The 21,917-nt window shown below is 43.9% G+C and overlaps 1 protein-coding gene across 1 annotated transcript in view; it reads left to right on the forward strand.

Moving 5' to 3' along the window:
* cttnbp2 (cortactin binding protein 2) overlaps positions 1 to 21,917 on the forward strand; it is an 89,035-nt gene that overhangs the window by 61,164 nt on the left and 5,954 nt on the right. The window contains exons 7-21 of the mRNA XM_084060934.1: positions 2,100 to 2,250; positions 3,475 to 3,696; positions 4,044 to 4,161; positions 4,644 to 4,946; positions 9,935 to 10,030; positions 12,000 to 12,079; positions 13,507 to 13,593; positions 14,480 to 14,579; positions 14,782 to 14,949; positions 15,346 to 15,518; positions 16,965 to 17,143; positions 17,316 to 17,551; positions 18,552 to 18,752; positions 20,193 to 20,244; positions 21,388 to 21,499. Coding sequence (XP_083917060.1) covers positions 2,100 to 2,250; positions 3,475 to 3,696; positions 4,044 to 4,161; positions 4,644 to 4,946; positions 9,935 to 10,030; positions 12,000 to 12,079; positions 13,507 to 13,593; positions 14,480 to 14,579; positions 14,782 to 14,949; positions 15,346 to 15,518; positions 16,965 to 17,143; positions 17,316 to 17,551; positions 18,552 to 18,752; positions 20,193 to 20,244; positions 21,388 to 21,499 — 2,278 coding nt within the window. The remainder of the gene's footprint in view (positions 1 to 2,099; positions 2,251 to 3,474; positions 3,697 to 4,043; positions 4,162 to 4,643; positions 4,947 to 9,934; positions 10,031 to 11,999; positions 12,080 to 13,506; positions 13,594 to 14,479; positions 14,580 to 14,781; positions 14,950 to 15,345; positions 15,519 to 16,964; positions 17,144 to 17,315; positions 17,552 to 18,551; positions 18,753 to 20,192; positions 20,245 to 21,387; positions 21,500 to 21,917) is intronic.

Raw genomic sequence — 21,917 nt, forward strand, 5'->3', positions numbered from 1 at the left:
TACACACCCACAGGCACACACTTAGAGCATTTTGTAGGTTCAAGAGGCTGAGTGACTGTCCCAGACCATATGACAGCATAGAGTTTCAGCTTTCCTCACATGACCCTCTCGTTGCTAGGCAGGGACACACTCTCTTCCCTGCCCTGCTAATGGCCTCTCCTCTTTCTGTGTGTGTGTGTGTGTGTGTGTGTGTGTGTGTGTGTGTGTGTGTGTGTGTGTGTGTGTGTGTGTGTGTGTGTGTGTGTGTGTGTGTGTGTGTGTGTGTGTGTGTGTGTGTGTGTGTGTGTGTGTGTGTGTGCACGCGCGGTGAGTTTGTGATTGATTGCTTCCCTCCTTGTCTCAGGCAACAGGTGCTGCCGTCCACACGTGTTTGTGTGTGTGTATGTGACTGTGTGTGTGTGTGTGTGTGTGTGTGTGTGTGTGTGTGTGTGTGTGTGTGTGTGTGTGTGTGTGTGTGTGTGTGTGTGTGTGTGTGCCTTAATTAGCTTTCTCTCATGTTTTCTCCAGTCCATCTGTAACATTCTTTATTCTTTATTAGGATCCTCATTAGCTTCCACAAAGTGGTTGCTAGTCTTCCTTGGGTCCACACAAAATGAATACAATGAAAACTGACAATAGTTTAAATTGTGCTAGTGTATATAAAACTAAAACAAAAAGGCAAAACAGACAAAATATAGTTATCGCTCTGCATATTAAACAGAGACAACCAATAACCGATACAATCACAAATACAGAGTATTCACAAAATACACTTTTTAAAAGAAACATTTATGGGGAGCATATTCCAAGCCGATGCTCTATGAAGAACATTTCTCTTCATACTATTTGTTTGTGGTCTTGGCACCACCAGATGCAATCATGCTCAAATCACAATAAAGCACACTTAAGCTGTACTCAAATGAAATATGCCTCATCACTGTAAATATCACTCCACCATTAATGCCAACAGAAAAATAGTAGTGCATTTCCATCATAACGGAGACAATAATCTGGCTAGCTAATGGTGCATTGCTTTGCTAGGCTATTGACATTTTCAGTGTGTAAGGACTGGGAGCTAGTAAATCGTCAGATAGGCGGTTGTCCAGAACTGCCGAACTGACCGATATGCCCAAATATAGGCATACATTTAGATCCGGTTGTCCAGAACAGTCGATCTGCCCTTATCGTGGAGATCTGGTTGTCCAGAACCGTCGATCCAATCGATATGCCCATATATGGGCATGGGACTGATCGGCATATCAGTAATAGTGTAAATCCCCATATATGGAGTACCCTGATCTCATCAATATGACGTCATACTGTAGTACTGATGTCATAGACTGGCCTGGACTCCATATTTGAGCATACCTGACAAAAAACTCCATATATGGGTATAAAAGGGACACAGACAGACAGATGGGTACAACAGGTACTCTGACAACCAAGCCCCCAGAACCGCGGTAGAACAATGAAGCTGCCGTCGCCTGGTGGTCAAATCTTTGTTTGCAATATTTCCGCATTTAAAACGTTACTACCAAATGTTGGTGTTCCTTGATTGTGCTCAATCAAGTAAATTGCGGAAGTAGATGTTCTTCTGGGTGCTTCATATAATAGATGTATTATAACTCGGGTACAACGGGTACAACGGGTATAACGGGTATTACATAACCGGGTGGGGTATGGATTTCCAACTTGTATCGTTCCCGACTCCCGAGTAGGCCGGTGAACGATGCAAACAAACTTTGCAAACCTGTTAAAACAAATCAAAATTAAACTGAAATTGAAAACAAAATAGAAATCTAATGAAAAATGCAAAACTAACGAATAACCTCACAGGTACAACAGCTATTGCATAACCGGAGGGGCATGCTTCTCAACGGTCATCGTTCCCAACAGGTATTGTCCCCAACAGGCTTTTTTCCCAACAGGGATAGTTCTCAACGGGCATTGTTCCCAACAGCTATCCCTGACTCAAGACCATAGGCTCCGCCCACTCCACTGCTCAGGCTTAATAACTACCACTTTCAACCTGGTGTCCCTATATTGTTTGTGCATGTCATTATAGGCGAAAATTATAGGTTAACGTCCTGTCTCTTATCTCTCCTCCTGCCCTCCTCTAGCTGTGTGGAGGTCCTGCTTGGTTCGGGGGCCACTGTGGACCGGGGGGCATCCGGTGACCAGACAGCCCTCTACATGGCCAGCGAGGCAGGCAGTCTGGACTGTGTCAGGGCCCTGCTGAACGGCGGGGCAGACAGATCACAGACCACAGCTGTACGTGTGGTTTGTACTGTGCCTGCCTGTCTGTCTGTCTGTCTGTCTGTATCCTTCATTCAACCTTCGTCAGCCTTTCGCTGTGTTTTTCCTCTTCTCTCTCCACTCTCCTCCTGTGTTGTTTATCAGACTCCTGCTTTGTTCAGCCTCCTCTCCATCATGCCATCTCATGCCTCCTCTCACTTTTACTCTCCGCCCATCTTCATTTTTGCCTCCATCTTCTGTTCTCCATCTTTTCACCTCTCTCTTTCATCCCATGGCAGTTGTTATGTCTGTCCTTTATTCTGCCTGCTTGCCAGCTGTCCCATTTTAATAACAAGCCTTCAGTTCTCCTTTGTCTGTCCTAATTCATTTAAGTTATTCAAGCGGTGTGTCCTCCGGTGTCCTGGGTCGCAATGAAGAAATAAATCAAAACGAAGTTGCCTTTTTTAATTAAAGTTATTGTTTTGGCCTTTTCAGAGTACAGTGGGGAGAGACATGGGGGATGGTACACGCCCTACCTAACCATGTGGCTATTATGTCACAACGCACGTTGTGAGCATGTATAGATCGGCTATTTTAGCTATTTTTGAAAACTTGTGAAAGTTGTTAATTTGTCGAGGGTTCTAGAAATATGTAACCAATGAAGAATATTAAGAGCTTGTGACTAAATAACTACATGGAACATAGGTTATTTATTCCATTTGCTGAAAAGTAACGGTTTATTTATAAAATAAAAATAAAAAGCCTTTCCTTCATGTCATGAACAGTTTAACTTTTTCACATAAATCTGACAATGATGAGAGCTTAATATTCCTGTGGATTCATTGACTCACTCTTTGATGTCCCGCTTCCGGCCATGGCGACCACAGGGGGTCCCTGTTGCACGCTGCTTGCATGAGAAGAGAGCTGTGTTTGACTATCCCTTGCTCTACATTTGCAGACCTCAGCCCCTGCAGATCCAATACACCGTCACAGCGCAACCAACACTGCTAATCACTGCAACACATAGCTATTTTTAGATAGCCGTGGAAATGCCGAGGATCTAGGGTGTAATTGTTTTACACAGATGTTAGAGTAGGAATCTGTGTGGTGAAACAGAATATCCTGAGAGTGTACTATATACAGTATATACAGTATGCCTGTATTATTGTCTCCCTGCCTCTTATAAATGCAAATACATAGGTCTGAAAGCATACCTGTGCAGCTGTGCATGTTTACTTATATCTACTGTGCGTTCTACAGGATGGCTGCACAGCGCTCCACGCGGCCGTGCGCGCAGGACACGTGGACACGCTCCGTCTCCTCCTCTGCCACCCTGTCCCCGGTGAGACCAATGTGACCTCTGACCCCGCTCACCCTGCTGAAGGGCGGCCCGTCTCCCTGGCGCTGCCCGCTGCACTGCTCAACCAAGCAAACGCTGAGGGCTGGACGGCCGCACACATGGCTGCTGCTCGCGGCTTCAAGGTACACGGCAGTACCAGTACTCATACAGGAGACCGTGTACAAGACTACACCAGGCACTATTGCATTTCTGGTTTTAACACTATGACATGGAGGGAGGCCATATTCTTTGCGGTGCCATGACATCAGTCCGACAGCCCATTATTCCGAAGTACCGTTGGTCTGACGGCCCCCATTATAACTAACTCTGTTGGAGCCAGTTTTAAGTGTTCTTTGTTTTGTTCACTAATTTTATAATTTTTCGTTTGTATATGTTTAGAATATCATTTTGTAATCTTTGTATATTTATAAATAAAAAGTGTGTGCGTGTGTGTGTGTGTGTGTGTATGTGTGCACATGCGTGTGTGTAGGAGTGTCTGGAGGTGCTTTTCAGCCACAGTGAACAGGATATTGACAGACGGGATAAATGCAACCGCACCATCCATGATGTTGCCACAGACGACTGTAAAGACCTGCTGGAGAATCTCCGTCAGTATACCCTGTGTGTGTGTGTGTGTGTGTGTGTGTGTGTGTGTGTGTGTGTGTGTGTGTGTGTGTTTCTGTGTGTGTGTTTCTGTGTGTGTGTGTGTGTGTGTGTGTGTGTGTGTGTGTGTGTGTGTGTGTGCGTGCGCGTGCGCGTGTGTGTGTGTGTGTGTGTGTGTGTGAGACGCGTGTGTGTGTGTGTGTGTGTGTGTGTGTGTGTGTGTGTGTGTGTGTGTGTGTGTGTGTGTGTGTGTGTGTGTGTGAGAGAGACACGCGTATGCAGTAGCCTTGTGTTATGGTAATTATGGCTTATGTTACGTAACATAGATTATGCTATCTTTCTTTTGCTCTCCCTCACCTGCTCTTTCCCATTTGTTCCATGTCCTTTCCTCCTTTTTCTCTCTCCTTCTCTCTTAATTCATCCCTCACTCTCCCGTCCTCTTTCCCTACTTTCCTTCCCATATTCCTCTCCTCCTCACACCCTCCAGACTCCTACAGGGTGCAGGTGTGCGTGCAGCTGTCCGGCGGAGGAGGTGAAGAAGGAGGCGTGGAGCCCATGTGTCCGTTGGAGGTGTTGCAGGATGAGGAGGGAGGTGCTGGGAGCCGCCGGGCGGTGCTGGGCAGGGTGTGTGTGGAGCGTTCCACGCGCTGGGCCCAGCTGGGCCACGCCCTGGGCCAGGCCTTCACCTCCCACCTCCAGCTGCTGTGCCGAGACTCCCCGCTGGGCCGGGACGACGGCCCACACCCTTTGCTGGGGCTGAGCCCTGGCAGCATCACCTCCGTGCTCATAGGTGAGGAGTTCACTGCTTAGTACGCTTTAGGATTCGTACTTTAAAGGGATAGTTCACCCCCAAAAATACCGGCAGCGGTTCCGGTAGGAGACACACTGTTATCTCCTTTGTGTCTCCTACCGGAACCGCTGCCTACCGGTCCGCTGGTCATCAAATTATTGGCTTAGGAATGTGACAAAAACTAAAATATCTCCATGAATTCAAGTCTCCATGGGGTGACCAATTGATATTTTTGGGTGTACTATCCCTTTAAGATTACGCATTGAGAGGTTAGGGTTGCTAGAGTTATGCCTGATTTATTTATCTTAGTTGCGCTCCAGTGGTGCACACCGAAAGTAGCAGCTCTACAAGGTCACAACGCGCCTCAGAGGTAGAACGGCTATTTTCGGGCTTTGGGATAAAAATGGCATTCAGTAAATTGGCATCCTAAAATGCTGATGTCTTCCTGACGTAGGCCACATTCTGAGACCGATTCTGAACATCAAAGCAGTTGATTGGAGACACATGTCTAGGGTAACGTTTAGGGTTTGGCATGTACAGTATCTGTTAAGGTTAACCGCATTAACCCTGGCATCCCTATTTTGAGCATGTCACTACAGGCGAGATCTTTCAAAAATGTTCAAAATGTCCCAAGACCAAACATTTTCAAGATGTGACATGTTGTGAGCTTGTAGATCTGCTATTTTCACAATTTCTTTATTTTATTTATGACATGCCCAAAATAAGGACCCCAGGTTGAAAGTGGCCACTGTGCTTAATAAGATCGCTTCACCATAGGTGGGTCCATTAATATAATTTGTTGCTGCTGCGATGCTTATTTATATACAGTAGTGATGAGCGGGTCGACCCGTAACCCGCGGGACCCGCGGGTCAACCCGCAGCGCGGGTGGGTCGAGTCAAAATTTCAGAGGCAATTATGCGGGCTGTGGGTGAGCGGGTCAGCCGCTCTCACACGCAAAAAAATAAATAATGATCACATGCTCTTGTTTTGTCTTTATTCCTAATAAGAATAAGAATAATAACAATAAAACAGTTTGAATACACTTGGGGATTATTTTCTAACCATGATTTTACAGAATAAAAACAAAATCGCGGGTCGCGGGGCGGGTTGAGCCATAGATTTATATATGGGTTCGCGGGGCGGGTTGAGGCGGGTTGGGTTCCATCGCGGGGAGGGGCGGGTCATGAAAAAACCCGACCCGCTCATCACTAATATACAGTATTAGATCAACTTTGCATCAGAGCAACAGTAGGGTTGCGCAATTCATTATGCCTTTTACACCAAATGCCTTGCTTCCTGATGCTGTCTAAACAAAGTCCAAACACCTTCCTCCGTGGACCTCCTCAGGATTTTGTCCCTTATCTATAATACACACACACACACACACACACACACACACACACACACACACACACACACACACACACACACACACACACACACACACACACACACACACACACACACACACCCCACTGCCACCCAGCCATCAATAGTCCAGCCAACTCCCGCAAAGAGCTGCAATCTATTTATAAGAAGAGACTCTTGGCTGTCCGTGCAGCTGCCCTCCCTGACACTTTCCCTCCTTCCCTCAGTCACCTCCTCCTCTTCTCCCCTCCCTTGCTTGCCGTCTCCATCCTTCCCGCCTCCTCTTCTTCCCCTTTCTCCCCTTCTACCTCTCCCCCCTCCCTGGTTCCTGTCCTCACCCCCCTCTGTCTCTCTCTTCTTCTCTCTCTCGCTCTCTCCTCCCTCTGGCTCCTATAGCAGTGTCAGGCAGAGTTTCCCCTCTGTCAGCAGGGCAGCCATGTTGAGCCTTGAGTGAGTCCAAAGAGATCAATGTGAATGCCTCAATCAGAATGCCTCAGCCCTATTCTAACAAACACATTGGAGAGAGTGTAGCTTTTGAATATGTTTTTAAAATATTTAATAATAAACATTATGGACAATAAGGGAGAGAGTGGCAAGATGGCAGCAACCCTCCTTATCTCTCTCTACCTTTATCTCTCATCCTTTCTCTCCTCATTTCTCTATCCTATCACTCTCTCACCCCTTCTCTCGCCCTTTCTATCCATCTTTGTCACACTCTCTAGCTTCCTGTTGGACTCTGGTTGTATTACTCCCTCTGGCATTGTTTGTTTTCACATCCTATGCACTCGAGCAAAAACGTTTAAATTTAACACGGTTAAACAGTGAATAGACATGTACAGCATCAGAGCCACCGCTAAAGACATGAGAATGTAATGAGTGCTTGCAATTTGAGCGCAAATTTGAAAGATTGGCTACATAAACTTCTAGATGTACTGTAGTTGTCATATTAGCAGAGATTATCTCTCAGATACTACCAGCGCCTTTCTCCTATACCACAATGTTTCCGTCCTAGTTCTAAACACTTGTACAGCCTACTCTTATTCAGTAAAAAGAGATTTGGCAACCATGGCAACATGTCTGACGTACAGTACATAGTAGGGGGATTAACTACAAGCCCATTGTTTAAGAGCTAATTAGAAGAGTTTCTAGGCAACTGCTAGTGCAGCTGACTTTATAGCAACACTTTATAGCAATGTACACAATATGACCACTGATAGAGAATGCATTCAGATGCATGTCCTGTACACACACACACACACACACACACACACACACACACACACACACACACACACACACACACACACACACACTTGAAATATTTATTTATGTCCACATAAACAGAAGAACAAGATGTACAAAGGACATAAACACTGCCAGTGCAGTCAGATAAAGGGAAAACAGCCAGTTACAAAGTGCATGTAAGGCAGAGTTACATACAAAACAAAAGATGGCATACTTGTCAAACACAGCGGACAACAATCATGGGTAAAGGAAACAACGCCTCCTCCAAATTTAGCGGCTTCCTATAATAGCTGATACTGTATATGAGCTAATTGTTTAGCCCTCCTTTTGGAGAGGCCGGCCATTTGAAGGCCCCTCACAACCAACTTGTGCATGTGTCCTAGACTACCAAAGATAAAAAACAAAAGTGTACATCTGTAGCCTAGCTGAGAGATGGTCTGCTCACACACACACACACACACACACACACACACGGTCCCATTCCTGACCTTGGTCTGTGTCTACAGAGGTGTTGTGTTGGACTGGGCCAGGAGTTTAATTAAAACCGTCTAGACCGCTCTGAACCAAAGCCTCTACAAATAACACTGTCATTCAGACCTGCACACGCACGCACGCACACATGCACACACGGGCCAGCTGAGACGGTGAGGGTGTGTCTGTTTGAGGGTATGCATCTAAAATAATTCCTGTGTGTGTGTGTGTGTGTGTGTATGTGTGCACGCGTGTGCGTGTCAGGCTGACAGTAAGTGATTGTTTGGCTGGCTGTGTGCTTTTAGTGTGTGTGAGCTCCAGACTGATAGTATGAACCCTGTCCTGTCAATCACACATCAAGGACAAACTGTCTCAGTCTGTCTATACGTTAGTGATGCGCGGGTCGGGTTTTTTCATGACCCGCCCCGCCCCGCGACGGAACCCAACCCGCCTCAACCCGCCCCGCGAACCCATATATAAATCTATGGATTAACCCGCCCCGCGACCCGCGATTTTTTTTTTATTCTGTAAAATCATGGTTAGAAAATAATCCCCAAGTGTATTCAAACTGTTTTATTGTTATTATTCTTATTCTTATTAGGAATAAAGACAAAACAAGAGCATGTGATTTTATTTATTTTTTTTGCGTGTGAGAGCGGCTGACCCGCTCACCCGCAGCCCGCATAAAATTCTCCGAAATTCTGACTTGACCCACCCGCGCCGCGGGTTGACCCGCGGGTCCCGCGGGTTACGGGTCAACCCGCGCATCACTACTATACGTACAGTAGTCCCTGCCTTTGTCTCACTCTCTCATAATGTCTCACACACACACACACACACACACACACGTTCTCTCTTTTCTCTCTTTCTGTGTCTTTCTGCCTTAAATGGCTCCGTCCTATGGTGACAAAGCTCTGTTTCACTTTGCGTTTACTTATCTGTCTTATTGATCTAGTGATACTGTCTGCTGCTAAATCATCCTGTCTGTCTGTCTGTCTGTCTGTCTCTCTCTCTCTCTCTTTATTGCTCTCCATCAATTCACTATTCTTTATCAACACAGTAGTGCAGTACCCGTTTGGGGCGTGGCCGCCGTTTGGAATACGTACCTACTAGTTTTTGGAGAACCACTCATCTGATCGACTTCACACTCAACACTTCACTCTCTTGTGTCCTCACAACACACTCGCCAAGTGTGAAGTCGATCTGATGAACGATTCGCAAGATATGCGTAGCTTTCCGTAGCGGGCCGGTTCTGGAGAACCGCTGATCCGATGGACTTCACACTCAAAACTGCCCTTACTTCTCCTCAGCAATGCACTTGCCAAGTGTGAAGTTTATCCACTTCTAATCTTGAGCTATGCGAAGGACAGACATACCAACAATCCTTGAATTTAAAGATACATGTATAGATGAATGCTGTGTCATCTACATTGAAATTAAATTAAGTATTAACATTCTCTCTCTCTCTCTCTCTCTCTCATATTTTCTTTATTTCCTACTGTACTAGGCATGTGTCACTCAACATAAGTTCTTTCTTAGTTTAGCTTATACATTATGGATGAGATATGAGAGAGGGAGGGATGAGAATTTTGTCAGCTTTCTGTCAGCTGGGATCAGCCTACCCAGACGTGTGCACACACGCTGGTGTGTGCCCTGTCTGCAGTATGTGCACATGTGTGCGTGCACAAGTGCATGCGTACATGATGTGTGTGTGTTGCCTGTGGATTATACACTGTATGTATACAGTGTGTGTTTGCGTTATTGTTTTGTGTGTGTGCGTTATTATTTTGTGTGTGTTCAAGCTGTAAATCTCAAAAGGGACACATACACTCACAGATTCAAACTGCAAACATAAATGAATGTGTGCTATATTAAGGTAACGTGTTTGTGTGTCTGATTCCAGGAGACACAGCATGGGTGCCAGGTCAGGAGCTGCCTCTGTCCCCCTGGGATCTGGTCCGAAAGCCCCTCAGTCAGCGCATCATGGTCTGCCTCAAAGGTACAAACCTGGCAACCAGTGCTGCACCATGTATTATGTATTTGTATTGTCATTGCTATATCAATTTCCACAATAGACACATTGCAAATATCAGAATGTTCTTACCACTGACAGCGATGTTAAGAAAAAGCCAACTTGGGACGCTTGTCTGTGATCACTTATTTGGTGTTTCTGTTGGCAGGACAATGGACGACTATAAAAAAAAGTGTTTATCAAGGGTCATCAAACTTTAACAGTAGAGGAATGATGATTAGCATTGATTAGCCAGTTAGCGTTTTGTGACCCTTAAACAAATCACTTTTTATAGTCCAGTTGGACACTATTGTTGAGATGAAAACCATTTATTGAAATGATATTGCATTGTATTTGGCTGTGTGGCTCTGCACCCATGGTGCTCCGGAACAATCTGGCAAAAACTGCATTGTATTGCATCGCATCGCACCGTATCGTTGAATGAAATCGCAGCGTAGCCCATGTATTTAGATACGTATCGTATCATCTTTTAAGGGAGAGATGCATACCCCTACTAAGCATGTAAGAGTGAGTGACGGTCTGCTTAAATAGACAGCATAGAGTCAGTAGATGAACCGTTAGGTTTGTGGCCGTATGTGATTGGAGGTTATATATGTTGGACTGGCTTGACTTCTTTGCCTGCCAGAACTACTGTAATGCTCCATTCGTCTGTTTCAGAAACAGAAAGTTATGTCATTGATAACACCAGTATTATGTTACGCTCCATTGAAACACAATAGAAGTGATCACAGAGACTCAGAAACTGGAGAATTGGCTTCTTAACATTGGAGGCCATGATGAGAACAGATTTATTGGCACGTACAGAGACAGAATGACATTTCTGTTTGATCGCATCTCATATCTATCATCCAATTTATCACACTCACATTGCATATTTTTTCCGCACCGTGCAGCCCTGCCGGCAGCCTGCATCTTATCTATGACAACAATATCCTTCCACAGCAGGAGAAGATTACCATTACTAACAAAGTTGTATTCAATTAATTTGTCAAATTTATTCTCAACAACTTTTAAAAAATTATCAAATTGCTAAATAACTGTTTTTGCACTGCATTAGGCCCTCGCAGTATCACATCCAAACTGGGACAACAACACTGGGACAGACATAAAACAGGCTTACTATATAGTGTAGAGCTATGCACACACATCAGGAAGTATCGTTATTCCTCCCTTGATACTTTGTCCTGGTTTGCTCTGTTTGCACTGTGAATGCATGAAATCCATGAGGAACAGTCTGCCGCCTCCTCCTCATAAACTGCTGCACCCATTTCCTTTCACTCTTTGTCTCCTCTCCTCCACTCTATCCTCTCCTTCACTCTCTCCTCTCCTTCACTCTCTCCACAGTCTCCTCTCCTCCTCTTACCCCCTCCATTCTGTCCTCACATAACAGCAGCTTTATTCTGAAGCAAGTGGGAAAGCAATGTCATTGCTGTGTGTGTGTGTGTGTGTGTGTGTGTGTGTGTGTGTGTGTGTGTGTGTGTGTGTGTGTGTGTGTGTGTGCGTGTGCGTGTGCGTGTGTGTGCGTGTGCGCGTGTGCGTGTGTGCGCGCGTGCGTGAACCTGACTCAGGAGTCTGTATCGACCCGTCCACCCACAATCTTTCTTCAGCCAGTAATTGTCCAGCTTATGTTCAGTGGAGAGAAACATGTCTGCCCCTGTGATGGCTGTGTTAGTAACACTATGCTGCAATGTCATGATGTACTGTATGAAGTGTGTTAGTAACACTATACTGTATGTTGCATTGTTACTATCTACTGTCTGTATGTAATGACTGATATCCTGCAGCTTTGTGACTGTAGGAGCAAAGATATTTTGAGTTTCTGACATTAACACTCAGCGGATTTAAAGCTAAAGCAAGTGTGTGTGTGTGTGTGTGTGTGTGTGTGTGTGTGTGTGTGTGTGTGTGTGTGTGTGTGTGTGTGTGTGTGTTCTGACAGGTCTGTCTGAATCATGCCTGGATGAGTTGGCTCTGGAATCTCTCTTCCCCCTTCCTCTGCTGCACAACTATGTCCGACTGGTAATACGCGTTCACACACACACACACACACACACACACACACACACACACACACACACACACACACACACACACACACACACACACACACACACACACACACACACACACACACTGAACAACGTGAGAGGGCTTAGTTGAGTAAGACATTTGAAACATGGGGGAAAGAGCAAGACAAAGACAGCAGCAGAGATGAGCATATGAAAGAGATGAGGGGGAGATTACATGGACAGATGAAAAGGAGAGAGAGAGAGAGAGAGAGAGAGAGAGAGAGAGAGAGATGCAGGTGCCTGATGATGCTGAGGATTCTCATGACAGAGCACCCTCTACTGGCCATTTTATGAATGGAGTATAATTGTAGATGCTCTCTATCTCTGCTGATAAAAAACATAAAAATCTAATTCCATACTTCTCAGCACATGGACATAGAGTTTGGGTCTCAGGACACAAGATTAAAAAAATATATATTTGTGCACATAGAGTTTTGCACATTTTTTTTGCGCGTCTTGTATTGTACATTTATATAATTGTGCCGTCTTGTGAAAACAACTTAATTAATCATTCAAGGTGTCTGTTCTCCCTTTCTTATATAAATTAATACATGTTATTCTATGTAGTTCTTCAGTGTAATGGACCAAAACTCACCAAGATAAACATGTTTGTATGTTTCAGTGTTATTTTTGTATCTTTGTATCTTTATGTGTACGTGTGTATCTCACTTTTCTGTTATGTGAAGCTGTAACAGAGACCAAGGGTTCCGTTACTTGGGTATTTTTATGGGCAGTAGGAATTTCATGTTTTGTGTTTGTTGCTGATTGGGAAGCCGAGGACCTGCGTAAAAGAAAACCATGTTAATAGGGAATTGTAATTTGTTTGGCCATAAACTGAAATCTAACATACTAGCAACACAGGATATTTTTTAGAGTAAAGAATATGTTAAGATCTTTTTTTTTTTTACAACTCACCTCACCTGTAGCATGCCTGCTATCGTGTTCCAGCAAAAGAGCTCCCTAGGGGGCCTGGCACCTTTTAAAGGTGACTTGTGCGGTTATGTTTAGTAGTGGATGTTATCAGGGAGTGGGTAATTTTGCAGCTATGTAGTTTTGTATGTACTTACTATGGTTTTGGCTTTATGGGCATTTGCATTTCATTTATGTATGTAATTATATCTATGTAGTGTGTAGATCACCCTCAGTGAATGGTATCAGGGGCCTATAAAAGGCAGCCGGTTAGTTTGAATCAGGTCGTTGACCAAGTTGGGTGTATTGTGCTGTGTATAAAACCACTGATGGTGAAGTGAATGCCCTATACCGTTGTACCGGTTAATCCTACTGAAGCACTTTGGAATAGTGTTTAAAAAACAGCTTTATACTGTAAATACAATTGTACTTACTTACTTACATAGTTACTTCTGTGTGTGTGTCCAGGTGGAACAGTATGGGAACCTCATCTTCCATGGGCTGGAGGGAAGCTGTCAGGAATACATAGCCAATCAGATTGCTCGCTGCATTAAGGTAAACACACTATACCACTGATTCTCCAACATGGGTCCAGGAACCCCCGAAGAGTCCTTGAAGGGGTCCCCGCTAAATGTTTGATAGTTAGGAACCAAATGGACTTTTACTGGTCTGTAACTCTGAGTGTACAAATGGAACAAATTGGACCATTATGGGTGTTTTTAGGGTTAGGATTAATCACTGGTGTTCCACTGTGGTTCTGGTGATGTAAAGAGGCAGGTCAGCAAAACACAATCACCATTAGCAAGAAACATCTCACTGTCATGGATGCTGTGCTTCACTATAATGTGATGCAATGATACTGAAACCGCCCCATTATACAGTAGCTACTGTGGGTACTGTCTCAGTCAGTGTTTCCACAACAGGAAATGTTGACACAAGACCTCCACCCCGCCCGAGTCACTCTGTGGGGCTTCAGTGTGTGGAAACAACATGAACATAACACTAACTAAGCAAATGTCAGCCAGGTCGGACATTTTGGGGCCTTCATGTTGTCTCCACCCACATGTTAACCACTTAAAGCCTCTAGACTTAGTAAACTGGACCTGAGTTGGCTCTGTACTTTTTTCCTTCTACACCAAATTTCTTTGCCAAAAATAGCTAGCTAGCAAAATGTTTCCCCAGAATATGGATGCTGGGATTCAAGTGATTGGAGTGGTGGTGAACATTACTCTAATTTCTCTATCTCTGTGCCTTGGCTGGCGGTAACATTTTACTTGTGTTTCCATGACAACCTCTGAATCTCTTCCAACCACCCATCTGATTTCAAATCCCTCCCGTCCCCCCTTTTTTGCTCCCCTCCACCCCCCTGTCCCTCTTCCTCCACCCCAAATCCTCTTCCTCCTCCCCTCCACCCCACCGCTCCTCCTCTCCTCCTTCCCAGGCAAAGAAGGAGGCAGGGGGTGTGTGCTGTGACGTGGTACGGGTGGAGGTGGATGAGAGCCTGACTAAAGAACAGCTGCTGGAGACGTTCATTACCTGTGGTAAAATACATACATACATACATACATACATACAGAATGTACATACATACCTACATACATGTTCAATGCCAAAAACACAATTAAATAGTTAATCGCAATTAATTTGAGTGGCAGTTAATTGTCAAGTAAACTGTCCTAATGGTCCCTATTTGTTGACTCACTAGCTCATCCGCTCCCTTCCTGTTTCCACATTGTGTCCCAGGCTTCCTGGTGCCAGCGGTAGGGGTGGGTGCAGGCGGTGTCAGAGGTCACTGTGTGGTGGTGCTGTTGGAGGGCCTGGAGAAGGCATCCTCCCTGTCCGGCCTGCTGGGGGACCTGTGCCTCAGCTTGGACAACAGGGGCTCAGCCTGCCCGCTGGCCCTGCTTACTGGTATGAGGCCCGTTGATGCTTCTACACAGGAAGTGGGTTATGTTAGGCTACAGTATGTAGATAATGATGTTAAAATGATAGACGTTATATGTTCAATTTGCATTTTGTGTTTAATTTGCTTGAAATATTTAAAAGGAACTGAAATGTATTAGGAACAACAGTATTTAGAAGCAAATAACATGAGCCATGCCTCCTGGCAGCAAAATGCAACAGTTGATTCAATGTTTGTTTTAATTGTAGCTTCCTTGTATAAATCAAAGAAAGTTACAATGAATAATAATGACAACATTTCTGTTTGGAGTCTAGCTTTATTATTTTAAACTGCAGAGCTAAATCAGTCACTTGGAAACAACACCCCCATCCTCCCTCTTGTCAATCTATATGCATCTCTCTCAGGACCCCATCACTTTCGCGAGGGTGGCTTCCTGATTGGTACGCTGTCCAAGACCCGCCTCCAGGGATCCGAGCTCCGCCTCCAGCAACACTTCCGCTGGGTGACCCTGCGCTGGGACCAGGAGCCGCTGCACGGCCTGCTGGGAAGACACCTCCGCAGGAAACTTCTCCACAAGGTCAGACAGTTAGCCACTGACTATATTACATTAACCCATTAAGACCGGGAAAGCATCTATCATTTTAGATTTTAACCACTTTAACCATTATTTTACACTTCTGTCTATTTAATTCCTGAAAGTTTGTGCAAATCTTTGAATATATATTTTTAAAAGTGAACATTTGTGAAATATGTTGTTCCAGGGACCTCCAGAAGCAAAGATTTGAGTTAAAAATGTTGTTTAAAAAAAAGAAAATTATTCAAAGATTTGCACAAATGTTCAAGATTTTTCAAAAATAACAGAGCTACAAGCTCGTAGCAGAGCTTGTAGATCTGCTAATTTTGAATAGCCAAAGAAATCTAAAATGACACACATGCGTCCCGGATTGAATGGGTTAACCCAGTCGTTCTCAAAATTGGTCCTTGAGGGGGTTCCAGGGGTTACCCAGAAAAGTGAGTTATGATGACAGTAGATTGTAGATCTGCTATCTACAATCTACTGTCATGTTTCAAATTTGAAATATATTTGAAACATTTTAACAAGTCAAATCTTATATGGGGGTCCCTGGTGCAAAATATTTTCTGATGGGTGTAAACGGCCAAACTTGAGATTTGGGGGTCCTTGACGTGAAAAGGTTTAAGAACCACATTAACCATAATGCGGTTTTCCAAAAAGTGTACAAAAGGCCATTCAACGTTTACAGCTGGTCCAGAACCAGAGCACTTTGTAACACTGTTCTGAAAGGTGCTATACAAATAAAGCTTATTATTATTATTACTGTATATTCACATGGCGGCCATTTTGCTCTTACATCACATTCGTGGTTTTCATGGCTTACATTAAAGAGGTCTAAATATTAATACAATTTATGTTTTCAGTACTTTCTCTAAAGTATAGCTTATAAAGTGCTTTACAAAAAAGCAATGTGCTGTAGAGAAAAAGATTAATTGGCAATGAAATGATTAAAAGCCTTGTTTACCACTACAAGCCTAAAGATCACAAACCTTGTTAGAGCAACGATTCAAGATAAATTCCACATTACTGGAGCCAGCTTTTTGCTCATAACCTTTACTGTTGAGTTTCTCATTTCAGCTCAGGCTCCATTAGGCCTCTTATGATGAAGTCGATATTCATTTGGCTGCAGAAATAGCCACTGAATATCCAAACTAATTAAAGTGAAGAATCTGGAGGGTAATTAACGAATGACATATAGATGCAGTTCGGTGGCTGGCTGAATCAATACATAATAGATCCATGCAAACTTGTTTCTCTATCATATTCCTCATCTCATTCTCCTCTCTACAAATGTATTTCTTGCCCCCCCCCCCCCTCTCAACGTCCTCATTCCCTCACTCCCTCCCTTTTTCTTTCCCTCTCTCTTTCCAACGTTCCCTGATTCTCTATTCACACCTCTCTCTCTCTCTCTCTCTCACTCTCTCTCTCTCTCTCTCTCTCTGTCTGCAGACAGGAACAGGTGTGTGGTGTCAGGAGGGTGCGTTGGAGCGCAGTGTATTGTGGGTAAGCCAGGTGTGGCAGCAGCTCAACGCCTGTCTGTCTCGTCTGGGGACCCACGAGGCTCTCCTTGGGCCCCGCCTCTTCCTGTCCTGCCCCGTGGTCCCACACAACGCACAAGTCATTGTCAAGTAAGTCCTCTGAGTGTGGAGCCCTGTGGACCTGGATGGCAGTAGTTCTTAAAGTGGGATCCGGGGACCCCCAGGGGTTCTTCTTAACACATTGAGTGCCAAAATCGGAGATCTACGGTTTTGCAAATACACCCGCCGGTTACGGTGGTTAACCTGGTCTCCTCTGTCCCAGGTGGCTGGTGCGGCTGTGGAACGCAGTGGTGGTCCCTCGCGTGGAGGAAGCAATCGTCTCCCGGGTAACGGCCAAACGCTCTTCTGCGTCCTCCTCATCCACTTCACCATCGTCGCCTCGGCGACCGTCTCCTGGCAGCCGTGGGCTGACCTCAGGTCAGCAGGCGGTGGTGAAAGCTGCCCTCAGCATCCTGGTCAACAAGGCTGTGCTGCTGGGCTGTCCTCTACCAAGACACGGTGAGTCTGGTGTGTGTGTGTGTGTGTGTGTGTGTGTGTGTGTGTGTGTGCGTGTGTGTGTGTGTGTGTGTGTGTGTGCACCTGCTAGGGCTGAGCGATATGACTTCAGTATTACTATTATTTCAAACTTTTGCCTAGATTATGATTGATGAACGATTGTGAAAAAAAAGAGTAAACATTTTTGATCTGCAACGCATCACAATGCAAGGCGCTGTGAGGTGGTAGATAGGCTATTTTCTGTTTTGCATGCCACCATTGTACAACAAAGTATAAAACAGGGCTTAAGTGGTTAATCACACTAATCGATTTAGTCGATTTGATAAATTAATTTGAACTTGTGTCAATTTGTTGATACTGTATATAAGACATTTATAATTTGGTTCTTCTAAATATCGGTTTCTATATGTTTTCAGTTAATTACCCAGCCCTAGTACCTGCTCAATAATAATAATAGGGACTGTGCGGAGGAGTGCTTTGGATATCATCGCCAGAGCGCTTCTTACACGGAGCATTTATTGACACCCGCAACGTTCAACTGTTGCTATGCTCAAACGTCATGTCATCTTTGTTATTAGCAGAAATAGCATAGCCGAAATAACGGTAAACATGGACTACTCATGGTGTGGCGCTCCAGTTTAACTGTTGTCTGCTTGAGGTGCCCAGGGTGTTTCGCCAAAAAATGCTTGGCGCTGGGAAGAGGAGCGCTCCAGCATGACTTTACCATAGAAATGCATAGCAGAAAGGCACTGGCAGCTAAAAAAACACTTTCTGTGCACATGACCCCTTACTGGGTTGTCCTCTGGCAAGACGTGGTACAGCAACAATAATAATACGTGAAATATCTAGAACCTACACCAAGGTGTTGTTCTAATCCATTGCAATCCATTCATAACTGCTCAAGATCCTGAAAATAAGCAGACAAACGGACAAACAGACAGATGAAAACATTAACTCGTTGGCGGAGATACAGTATTTATTGTACTTTCCTGGTCCTCCACAGAGATTGACAGACACCTGCTGGAGTTTCGTGGTGGGACCTTCCCCATGTCTGCCATTGGCTCCTGTAAAGGAAGTACCACCACCGGCGGTGGTGGCGGAAGGAAGGGGCGTGACAGCGGCCAGTGGAGACGGGCCAGTACTAGCCCACGAAAGAAGGGAAGCACCGCCTCCAACTGGAGCTGTGGAGGGTCACTCAGAGAAGGTGAGAGAAGTTGCTGTACCACAGTGTTTCTCAAAATGTTTTGAAGTCATGGACCCCATAACTCTGAGAGGGTCTATTTGGTAAAATATTTACACTCTCTGAGTTACAGACCTGTAAGGGTCCATTTGGAACTCCCTCAAGGAACTCTGAGGGTCCATGGAGCCCACTTTGAGAACCACTGATTTAAATGCAGGTGTTCTGCACTGCAATTACACACTCTGTTCTGAGGAGTCGACTTTTCTAGTTCTTCCTTATGTCTACCTTATTTCTACCTAGTTGTATATATCTGGAAAACAGCTACAATCTCAGTCTACAATCTCACAACGCCTCACATTAGTGATGCATTGTGAAGTTGTAGATCACAATTGTCGGCACGGGACACCATCGTACGGCTAAGTATAAACCAGGCTTTTGTCTCACTCCGCTTAACAATACGTCTGGTGAAAATCCAAAGCAGTTGCTAGAACGGTGGCAAGAACGGCTGTTAACAAACTTACACTGCTTTGGAAATCATGTCACCGCCCCAATATGAAGGACCACCCAAAAGACTTTGGTTTGGTTCTACAATGCAGGTGTTGTTGTTGTTGTTTTATTTAACTCTTGTTTCCACCCAGTTTCAGCAACTTAGGCTGGGAGATAATCACTGGTCTCTAGTTGAGTGAAGCATTTAGAGACTGATTTATGAGTCTAATGTTCTTCCTGTTCTTCCTCTAGTCTGGTCAACTCTTCTTTGACTAGACTGGGGAGGTTACCACTTCCCATTGACCAACTACTTTCACTGTAGTTATATCTGGTCTGTGCAATAGATGAAAACATGAACTTGTCTCATGAGATAGATATCCATAATTGCCTGTACTGCTCACAACTGGTCTCAATATTAGTATTCCCATTTTCACAGTGTGGCCCTACTAGAGACTAGCTGTGTATGAGAGTCTGTAACTGTCCGTGTGTTTGTATGCCGTTAATCTCACAAACCACTCAAACGATCAGCGTGCACACTGCCAATAGGCTATCTTTTATTTCTCCATATGTTTTATATTTTAAATATTGTACAGTACTTTATTTTTTATAATGAAAGTCAAAGGTGGCCGGATCAGGCTGAAACCTGTACGTCATAGACTACTGACATCACAGGCTGGTCACATGAAGTCTGAGATCCACTTTGGAGCCACGCCGTTCCCTTACTTACTATACCTTACTGTTACATTTTATACAGTATTTTTCTTTCTTTGTGAGAGCAATGCACCAACTCAATGTTCTCCTAAACAGATTCTGATTCTAATGTACAATCCTCTACCTATTGGAAAATTGAAATGTATTTACAGAACATGGTTGTCAGTGTACCCAGCACTGTATACTCTGTTTAGTATGCATATATACAGTATAGTGCAGGCATACATACACTGTAAATATAAAAGTAACTATTGTTTTTCTTTCCAGGCTCACTGTCCACCACTGATGTCCGCTTTATCACCAACGGCAACAGCCAGAGGTCAGTGTGCTGATAGACAACACATGCTTAAAATGACAGTGTTACATTTAATTATAATTAAATACAATAGATGCAATACTTAGTTTCCAATAGTTGTGATAGTTGCAGTGCCACTTGTAGCCAGTAGAGGGCAGAATAGTATAATTGATAAGTTCATACTTTTTGTGATGAAGCTGCTTGTACTTAAAGGTAGGGTAAGTGATTTTCTTTGGTTAAAATAAGTGTTAAATAGCTCTATATTCTGATAGTACTTATTGCTATAGAGTGTTTGTTCAGTAAAATGAGTCTCCTTGTCTCTCCAGCTCTTTATAAAACAGAAAATGCATTTTCATTTCAATTTCAGTTTAATTTCCAATTTTATCCAATCAGGATAGAGACCTAAATCAGGATATAGATTAAACAAGTGAAATTGGAAGTGATGACGCTAAGAAATGAGCAGGCAAAATTGGAACTGGAACACTATAAAAATGAAGCTTAAAAATGGGTACTTTCTCCTGATTGGCTGAGATTTTGACACCTACCGTAAAATGTATTTTCTGTTTATTAAAGAGCTGGAGAGACATGGAGACTCCTGTTACTGAACAACACTCTATAGCAATGATTACTATGAGAAAATAGCGCTTTAACCTTTTAACAAAATGTTTGTTTTAACCAAAAATATCACTTACCCTACCTTTAACTAACCCTATCCCTAACCCTATCCTCACACCTAATGGTCAGAATAATGGGATGTCGGAATTATGAGCTGAGCCCGTTTTGAAGTTGCTTGATTCAGTATTTAGATGTGATAATCATGGTCAGACATGCCCCCTTCCTATATTAACATTGTAACATTATAGCATTGTAACTTCAAACTCCATTCTAACCATGTTAGATTCATTGAAAATACACATCCTTGGTTCTGTTGACCTTCTAATGCGTTGGTGTTTTGTCAATTACCTTTTTTTTTTTCATTTTCCAAAAAGAAATACAAAACATACAGGAAGGATCAAATATCTCATTGAATCAAGTAACTTAAAAACTGTCTGGGGTGCAAGTTATCCTATGATAAGCTCTTGTGTCTTGTCATAAATTAGTAGGGATGATATTGAGAGACGCTTGACTTTAAATTGCGCCATGTGTGTGCATGTGTGTTTGTTTCAGGCTAGCTGTAGGTGAGCCAGCAGGTCTGTCAGTGTTCTCTGATGATGAGACTGATCTGATCAGAGAACTTCACTCCATGTGTTCCAGCAAGTCAGAGCCGGACATCAGCAAGGTACAACACACACTCACGCACAATGATAGATGTTAGGAATTAAAGTGCTTCATATGCAGTCTCCCACTGACGTACCCATGTAGTACAACAAACCACTATAAGGACTGTAAACCATTATTGTATTTGTGTTTACAATAAGGGTGCAAAGGGGCGTACAGGAGGTGTACATTGTGCTCATCTTAAACGTGCTACTACGATTGGACCTCCGTGGTCATTAGCAAAACATTAAAAAAAATTCAAATGGCAAATCAAAAAATGACAAATCTACACCTTCATTTTCATGAAAGCGAGCCATCCTCAGAGCGAGGCTGGACAAATAACAGTGGTCTGTTTACAAACATGTGTGCAGGGACATTCTGAAATAATTGGGTCATGTCTCATCACATTCCTACGGCAGGAAAGAGGCTTTGTGTTGTCA

The sequence above is a fragment of the Gymnoscopelus microlampas genome, assembly GCF_963454915.1.
Source record: "Gymnoscopelus microlampas genome assembly, chromosome: 6".
Classification (NCBI taxonomy): Eukaryota; Metazoa; Chordata; class Actinopteri; order Myctophiformes; family Myctophidae; genus Gymnoscopelus; species Gymnoscopelus microlampas.